At 39.0% G+C, this 9056-nt stretch overlaps 1 protein-coding gene across 1 annotated transcript in view; it reads left to right on the plus strand.

Moving 5' to 3' along the window:
- The window catches only part of LOC145983335 (glutamate receptor ionotropic, NMDA 2C-like), a gene marked incomplete at both ends in the record, with an annotated part of 82959 nt that extends 74030 nt beyond the window's left edge, over positions 1-8929 (plus strand). The window contains 3 exons of the mRNA XM_083116476.1: positions 2810-2933; positions 5210-5370; positions 8748-8929. Coding sequence (XP_082972602.1) covers positions 2810-2933; positions 5210-5370; positions 8748-8929 — 467 coding nt within the window. The remainder of the gene's footprint in view (positions 1-2809; positions 2934-5209; positions 5371-8747) is intronic.
- Positions 8930-9056: the final 127 nt, after the last annotated feature.

Here is a 9056-nt window from a genome sequence, read left to right on the forward strand (position 1 = left end):
AACATGTACAATTGAAAGATATTTCCATATTGTTATTTTGATGATCAGGGATTGGATATATTGCTAGGGTGTCGTGTCGTTTGCGCAGAGTCATTTGCGCCGAGTCATTTGCGCCAAGGGTTCTTATCGGTTCATTTCCGCCGTGACATATGTCAAGACCTTCCTACGCTGGTTTTCCCACAATCCAGAGTGTCATCCCCGCCACGCGCACGTGTGTTTATGGGCACATGGTGCATAGTGCATAAAGTGGACTTAAAACATGACGTTGCACATCTGTATTTACACTGAAACGTTAAACCTATCCAGAGAGTCAAATATGACTTTACTTATTTCAAAAGACGTTACACAGGAACACTTGTATCAACTTTATTCCACAACACAAAATACATAAATCAGCCTATTAACTATTAATCATTTATACACTACATGAAATCCTCGAAGATCGCCCGAGTTTCTGTACTTCGAAGGAACACACTCAACGCGTTTGTCCTTTTGATGTATTGATATTTTCATCTCTTCCCAGCCAATAGACCCAATTCTACCATCTCAATTGCAGACGAGTTTCTCTTTGTTTCCGCATTGAAGGCTTCAAGCAGCACGTAAACATTGGGTTACCTTTTCCCGATGACTTTGTTAAGCTTTGAATGCCATGACTCAACGGCATTATTTGTCTTGTGTCTTTGGTTGCAACAGTTCCACACAGATACTGGAACATGTTCGTTCTCCAACCAATGTTTCACGAAGTAGTCATTAAACACTGGACCTTTTGATCGAGTGGAGAACTGTCCATGATGAGTAGGAATCCCTCCTCTACTTCTGATTCAGGGGTCAATTCTCCAAATTGCTTGTTTAAAGTGGAAATTGCATCCAGAAATGCAAATAAGGGACGGCTTTCCCGTGCGTTGTCTCCATCGTTTCCATATTCTCAGCCATCTTGTCGTCTCTCTCAAGTCTCAGTTTTACATTAATACTAATTTCCCAATGTAGATCCCTCATATATACTTTCATCTTACATTCATTTACGAATCACCTTCCTTTTCAATGGAAGATAAACACAGCTATAGCTGGGCAATGTCATAAACACACGTGCGCGCGGCGGTAATGACACTCCGGATTGTGGGAAAACCCACCAAGGAGGTCTTGACATATGTCGCGGCGGAAATGAACCGATACGAACCCTCTGCGCAAATGACTCGGCGCAAGTGACACGGATTCGTATTGCTGCTAGACTTGAAACTTGACTGGGGTAATATATCAGAACAATCGAATCCAAATAACAAATAAAAAAGTGAAAACCAGAAATACAAAAAGATAAAGGTAACATTGTCGCTACCATACTCTGCTAAGCTCCCTCGCTACAACAATTCATCTCCACATAGAGAAAGCTTACGTGAATGCTTGGACAAGAGAGCGTTAAACAAGGTGGATTGACTTAAGCTATTTAAATCAGGTGACTTTTCTTTAATGGGTTAAAATCACTGATTTAATTGATTATAAAGAAATAATTTATAGAATAATGTACATAAGAATTTTGTAGGTATCATAATTACTTTTGTTGAAAGTATATTAATCTCTTAATCATTTAATGGTGCTTATTAAGCCTCAAGAAAGGGAAGGAAATGAAACAAGATGCTGATGGGGTGAATCTCATACGGAAGTAAATGTAATATGTAAACTATGAACACGCATAAATTACTCTTGATTTCAAATTCTATAATTTTTATACGCAATAATAGCAAACATTTTGTGTAGAAAACTGTACGAAATACTAATCATGTTAAACCGAAAAGAGTTTCATTTCATCTTTAAAAAATTGCCAAATTCAGCTACACAGCTATACAATATATTTTAAGTTACAATTATACGTATAGTAAAAAGTTGCTGAAAATATAACTTCATTAACACACTCAACAAACATTGCCATTGTAGGTTCATATACACAGTATCAGAAACAGAGAAATGCATATCTACATATAATTTTTTTGCTTTAATGAAACTGTTCAAATATTTTACAAGGCCGTTTGCCAGAGAAAGCCTTTCTATAAGAAACGCACAACCATACATATGTACGTATATACATACGTATGGTGCGAAAAACTATACAAGCAAGTTCAAGAGTGTTTTTTTTTAAAAAAGAAAATGAAAAAAATGATTGAAATAAAATTAGATTTAAATAACAAAAATATCCAAAATTATTTTTCAAATTAAAATCGTAATTTGTATCCACCCTGCATTTAAGTATTATAATTTTACTTCTCAACCAGTGGCGTCGATTGGCTTCCAAAACCAGGAGGCAAGTTGCCAAAAATAGAGGGGGGGGCCAAAGACAGTATATTTCCCTTTGTAGATAACGTTTAGCATAGTGCTGGGACAAAAGTGGCGAAAAGTTGGGGCAACTTCCCACCCTCGCCCCCCTAATCGCCACCACTGCTCATCACACTAGTAATTAAACAAAAAGAGGACAACACAATGTTATCGAAAATAAGACTTTCCCTTACGTGAAATTTTCCATTTCGTGCTCTACTGTGCTCTTCTCATGACAGAACAGTCGGTGCCGTAACGGAAGTATGGTGTCACTGGCTTTTCCCGCTTGGGCCAGTCCGGCTCTGAATGTGTCTTTAAAGAGTATCGAACTCGGAACCCCTTTGTTCACAGGTTCCAGAAGCTGAGAATAGTAGCGTAAAAGACCATAGTACCAACTTTGCAAGCAAACACAACCATTATTTTTAAGTATACATGTGCGTGTGTGTATAAGTTGTAATGAACTTATTATGGTAATTACGCTTTATATACATTCATTCTTTTTCAGGTTTATGGCAAATGTTTGGGCAATGTTCGCTCTCATATTCCTCGCCATCTACACAGCTAACTTGGCTGCCTTCATGATAACCAGGGAAGAGTTTCATGATCTTACAGGAATTCACGATCAAAGGGTAGGTAAATAGGTTTTGGAGGCGAGGAAACACCTCAGTCATCCAGAAACATACGTTATGAATATTGATTGCATCGAGTGTTGCAAACAAAAGTATACCCGAAGGTTTCCACCACTTTTGTTTGGGACACCCTGTATAATGTAGGTGCATCATACACAGTGTTCTCGCATTAATTCAAAAGATATAACATATAGTACCGTTAAAATATATTTTATCGATTTATTTTCATTTACAGTTTAGTGATTAGAATAGCATTAAGCTTTTATGCAAATTTTAACATTCAATGGTAGTAGATATTTGAATAAATTGAAGATAATTAAAACAACAATAGGATTGAATGTCATTGGTACAAAATTTTAAAAAATGGTAAACTTTCAAATATAAAATTTATAGCGAACACTATAATTAAAGTTCGCGGTTTGGAAATAGAGGAAAATAAAAGTATATAAATAGTTGTTATATTTACAACGCAAAGTATTTTGTTGACTTGGGCTTCCGGAAAAGGGTGCAAAGGCGGCCGCGCCCCCCCCCCCTGGAAAATAAATGTCCACCTAAAGAGTATATATTTTACACATAATTTCATTTCATTCAAGGTAACTTATGTCAATTATTTTAAAGGTGTTGATAGAATATGATAAATTCAGACTGAAGCAGTGTTTCTTATGGAGGCATCACTATTTTGATTGAAAATATGCCTCATTTGCCCACCTGGAAAAAAATACCTTGCTTGCACCTCCCTGCAAAAAATCCTGCATACGTCATTGTTCATACATATATTGAATAAAGTATTACTCCCTTGAATACTCTACACATTTTTTCTGTGCTGTAGTTCATGGCATTAGTAAAAATATTATGCTACTTTTATTAAGTAATAGCATATATATGAGACAATTGTAATAGAGAGTATAAGAAAACAAAATACAAGAGATTGTATGGATGAAAAATGACAAGCCAGGGAATCGAAGGTTACATTCTTTTGTAGCACTAGTTGAGAAAACAATTCATCATGCATTCGTATTAATCCATAAGAGTGGTAGGTAGGAAATGTCCAGCATTTCCGTAACGTATCATTCTACTGAATGATGGGAACGAAACCTACCACTCCCACAATAAATGAATGTTTGATGTAGCTTATTCATCATTCATCCTCATAAATGATGAGAGCAGTTGTCATTGAAGTGACAAGTCTAAATGCTTGGCTGCGAAAGGCAAATCTGAAATAAGATCTCTAAGCAACTAGAAAAAACAATGGTCACTCAATCGGTTTTATGAACCTTCAAATCTGAATCATGCATGTTGGTTGGATAAATACCTGTCTATCAGAAGAATGATAATGATGAATTTAAAATGTCGTAGAATGCAATTAATCTAAACTCTCTTTGGACTTCGTTGCTTGTTGACCAGCGACACTCTGACCTCTCCTCTCAAGTTCTCTCTCGACCTCCTCTCTCTCTCAAATCCAAATCAAAAGTCAGTCCTCTCCCAGCCTGTCTACCTCTAAAAACCCAAGCCATGGAGCTCTTCTTCCATGCCGAATCGTGAGTTTTCCACCTGTTTATTGCAAACAGCTCACCACCTATTTTCCTGACGAAACTTCTGTATCCTCAACACATCAGGAAGTTTGCTTAACGCTTAACTGTGCAATATTGAATTACCACAGAGAATAGACGACTGGTGTAAACAAGTGAATGTCCTGGTCAATATGAAGCTTCCAGAGAAGGTTTAAATAAAATACAATCTTATGTATTAATACGCATTGAAGTTATATCATATTATATATACTTACACACAGTAGCCTGTATATAATATTATTTAGGACTGCTTCTTTAAGTTGTGCTAATTTATATGTGTTTTCATTGATTTGATTGATTAATTTCCTTTATTTTACTTCTCTTTTTGTGCCACTTTTGGCTAATTGGCGAACATGGGGATGAGTGATGAAATTCATGAATGGACATTCACAAACATCCTTGCTTAGGCCAGGACTCCAACCCAGGACCCCTGGCATCGTAGCGCTATGTGCTAACTACTCCGCCACGGGGACCGGCAATTTATTTGGGTTTATAGCCTTTTGTACCCTAAGAAGATCATAGCGTATGAAAAAATATTAACAAAATTATTTTCATACTTTTTCAATGAGTGATGACAAGCATACTATTTTTTTTGATTTTTTTTTTGGATTCGAAGTCACTTAGATGAGTTTCAACCTTGATTTTCCATTCACTTAAATAAGTCACTACAGGGGTATACATATATTTAAATCGTATTTTTTTCAGCTGAACAACCCATACTCTATGAAGCCCCCTTTCCGCTTTGGAACCATTCCACACGGAAACACAGATGCCGTCCTGAGAAGAAATTTCCCAGAAATGCACTCGTACATGAGGCCTTTCAACAGGTCCACGGTTGTGGAGGGAATAAATGCTGTGAAAAAAGGGTGAGTTGAAAAGTGAAGGTTGCTCAAATTGTGTGAAGATAGGATGAGTTGAAAAGTGAGGATTGTCCAAATTCCGTGAAGGAAGGGTAAGTTGAAAAGTATGAATTGTTTCAGGTTGTGAAGTCTAAATGCTTATACCAAGAGTGAATCTGTGTCACGCGATTGCACACCTACTGCATAGAAAATACCGTTCTCGATGGATCTCAGCGTCGAAACGAGACATCGACGATGAAAGTACTATGAAGGAAACTTGCTCGCCTTGATGTTCTCGACTAAAGTCTAAGTTCGAAAAGTTGTTTTAGCACTCTTTAACAAAGTCGTAGCTCTCTGACATCGCATTCGACGCAAAACATAACACTGAAGATTTAAATTTATACGTTCTAAGTTTCATAATACACAACAGTACATATGTGCCTTTTATTGATGTGTACGTTTATACACAAACCAAATTCACTGCGACATTTTACATAACAACGAATGATACGTAAAAATCCGAGATTGGTACTTGGTAATATATTATGGCCTGTTTCGTGTTTAAAATATACTAACTGATTACCCGCCTTTGCCCGGGTATTTATTTATCCCAATGTTGTATTAGACAGGAAAGTAATGAATTGTAACTATAGTGAAAGGTAACTAATTTTAAATGTGATCGTTAATGTCACCAATTAGCATAGCGACTCCGAAAACTATGGATTTGACACTAATCTAGGTCATTTGTGGCATTTTATTTTTCCATTCGCAACACAGTCTGAATGTTAGACAACCCGAGAAATACTATCGTTGTGCGGATTGCATAGACTCACGGATGTCTGTTTGTGCGGAATTTAATATAGGTGGTTATCGATTATTTTTACATGTCACCCCTTCCCACCCCACCCATAGGGGTACCAGGGGTATCTTACCCCCACAGTATTTCTTTCAAGATTGCAAGTGATATGCGTACCAAGTTTGGTTGAAATCGCTCCAGGCGTTTGAGAGATATTACTGACCAACCAAACACACACACATACACATATACACACACATACATCCATTTTTATATATATATAGAGATAGGAGAATATTGATTGAGGTTTTCAAATAAGAGAAGCTTGTTCTCTTGTCTTCAGGCAAACAATTTATCTTGTTCCGGTGGTGGGAATCGAACCTACGACACACCTGTGTGATTTTAGTTGACTAGCCAACCAGCTTGTGGTAAACTTACAGGCCTGTCATGGGTGTCATTCCCATCACGTGACGAAAAGAAATTGCTCACCTCAAGACGAGAGGAGAATTACTCTCTCGAAACATAGTCTGAATAAGTACAATAACAGTGGCGAAGGAGCGTTTTTGATTGGGGGTTGTACCTCGTATACAAAAATATGATTAATCCATTTTAGAAAGGCCTAGCTCTCTATTTTTTACAATATAATTTACATAACTTTGAACTGTCAATAGAAAGAACAATATTTACAAAATGATCTTTCTTAAAGAATATTATCGCTATTTTCAAGACAGTTTCAACAGGTTTTAGAACATGTACGGGAACAGGTAAGCTCTACGTAACTCTATCACAATGTAGTTTGGATTATTTTAGATAAGGACATAATGTAGACAAAAAAAACCTATTTGTGCTTTTAGATGTTAGAAATGAGACATTTTGACGATGGCATCTTGCGCCTGTCATATTGTTTGAAAAGATAGAAGGGGTTAAATTCGAATCAAAGGATTTAGGAAGTGCTGTGCTCCTCCAAAATGTCTCTGCATCCACCGTTATGCGCCACTGAGTAGCAGATGGAATAGACACTGGATCATGTCCAATTAACATTGCATGCTAATATTCTGTATGTCATAATCTACAGGGTGCGGCAAAAGTCAGGTTACATTGGTGATGTTGGATAGCCACAACGGGAGCCGGACCTAACACCCCTGGATCATTACTTGTGAAGACACTTAAAAGTCATCACATCGCGCTACGACGCCAGGGATCCCGGATTCGAACTCCGGGCTGAGCATGGATGTTTGTGAGTGTCCATTCATCAATTTCATCATATCATCACTCATCTCCATCTTTCCAAATTAGCCAAAAGTGGCACAAGAGGCGAAGTAAAATAAAGAAAAATCTATAACTTAAAAGTCATGGTGTACTATAATAAAGTTAAGAGCCTGTATCACCTCAAGGAAAGGATCACAGACACCATCTCCTCACCACACTAGCAGTCATCTTACGCAACTGGAGACGTCGAATTGTAGCATGCATCCACGCAGATGGTGCGCATATTGAACACGTACTGTAAGTGTAACCATTGCATACCAATCATGTGTATGTCTGTATAGGTAAGGTAAATTTCTCCGTGCACTTTGCACCATGTCATGAGGCATATACAGGGGTTGTGGTGGTAAGGCCCATCTCATTCTATCGATCTCGGCCATGTTGGAGGTGATCACCACCACGCTCCGGCCGCTTTTACCTTGTTGACTCTAGGTACCCATTTAGTTGAGGCTCGGTGAGCGTCGGAGCAGTTTTATGCGGGGGACAAGAACGAGAAAAGTCCGACCTTACATCATCCATCCCAGGAGTCGAACCCAGGTTTCCCGCCTGGTGGTCAGACCCTCTACCGACGTTTTTTTTAAAAGGAATACCCCTATGCGGTAGTATCCCACGACAATCACAAACATCCATGTCCTAACCAGGATTCGAACCCGGGACTCCTGGTGTTGTAGCGCGCTGAGATAACCACTCCGCCACGGGGGCCGACAATTAGACCACCGCTGCTCCGTATGTTTGTATATGTATTGTCCAATGAACACTACTTTTGCTTCACCCTGTATATCAATTCTCTGTCCCAATTATCTCTGGAACAAGCGAAAGAAAAAACAAGTTTCTGCGCAAGTAGAAACAGCTCCAACAATGGACACGTGGGAGGGAACGGGATTGCGTGGAGGGGGCGATTGCAGTTACCAGCCTTCGCAGCTCCGTGTACTCTGCTGCTATGCGCAGCCTTGCTCTACAGATTCCGGGGATAGAGTATACAGTAAAACCTCGTTAATCCGGACTAATGCGGGGATAAGTTGACCGGTTTAACGAAAGTCCGGATTAACTAAAATAATCTAGAAGAACAGTAGAACGCAACTAAAAACCTTTATTAAGGTGTATTTAAAGGGCATAGGCCTCAATACACTATACAGTACCGTACAAAGTCTGCGGGAAACAGAATTTCATCAGTGGTTGACTGCCATTTCTTTGGGAAGTTCTCTTGTTGACTTCTAGCCACATTTAAAACCTTGCATTTTTTTTCCTTTTGCCTGTCCGGATTAAGCGAAGCCCGGCTTATCGGGGTCCGCATTAACGAGGTTTTACTGTACTTATCCAATTTATTTATGTTTCTTTCCAGCTACGTGGATGCATTTATCTACGACGCAACGGTTCTGGAGTACCTCGTGGGACAGGACTCTGACTGCGTCCTCCTCACAGTAGGCTCGTGGTTCGCAATGACCGGCTACGGGATTGGGTTTCCCCGTCATTCCAAGTACAAGGCTCTCTTCAACCAGAGGCTGATGGAATACAGAGAGAACGGTGAGTGGGTGTCAAAGGCAAGTCAACGGCTGGCGGCAACGGTGAATGAGAAATTGAGGTGCGGATGCTGTAACGTTTCCTATTGACCGGTCAAAGGGTAGATTTCACGACACGATACCGTCTTTCT

This window comes from Lepisma saccharinum, unplaced genomic scaffold (genome assembly GCF_977018435.1).
Source record: "Lepisma saccharinum unplaced genomic scaffold, izLepSacc3.1 HAP1_SCAFFOLD_815, whole genome shotgun sequence".
NCBI lineage: Eukaryota > Metazoa > Arthropoda > Insecta > Zygentoma > Lepismatidae > Lepisma > Lepisma saccharinum.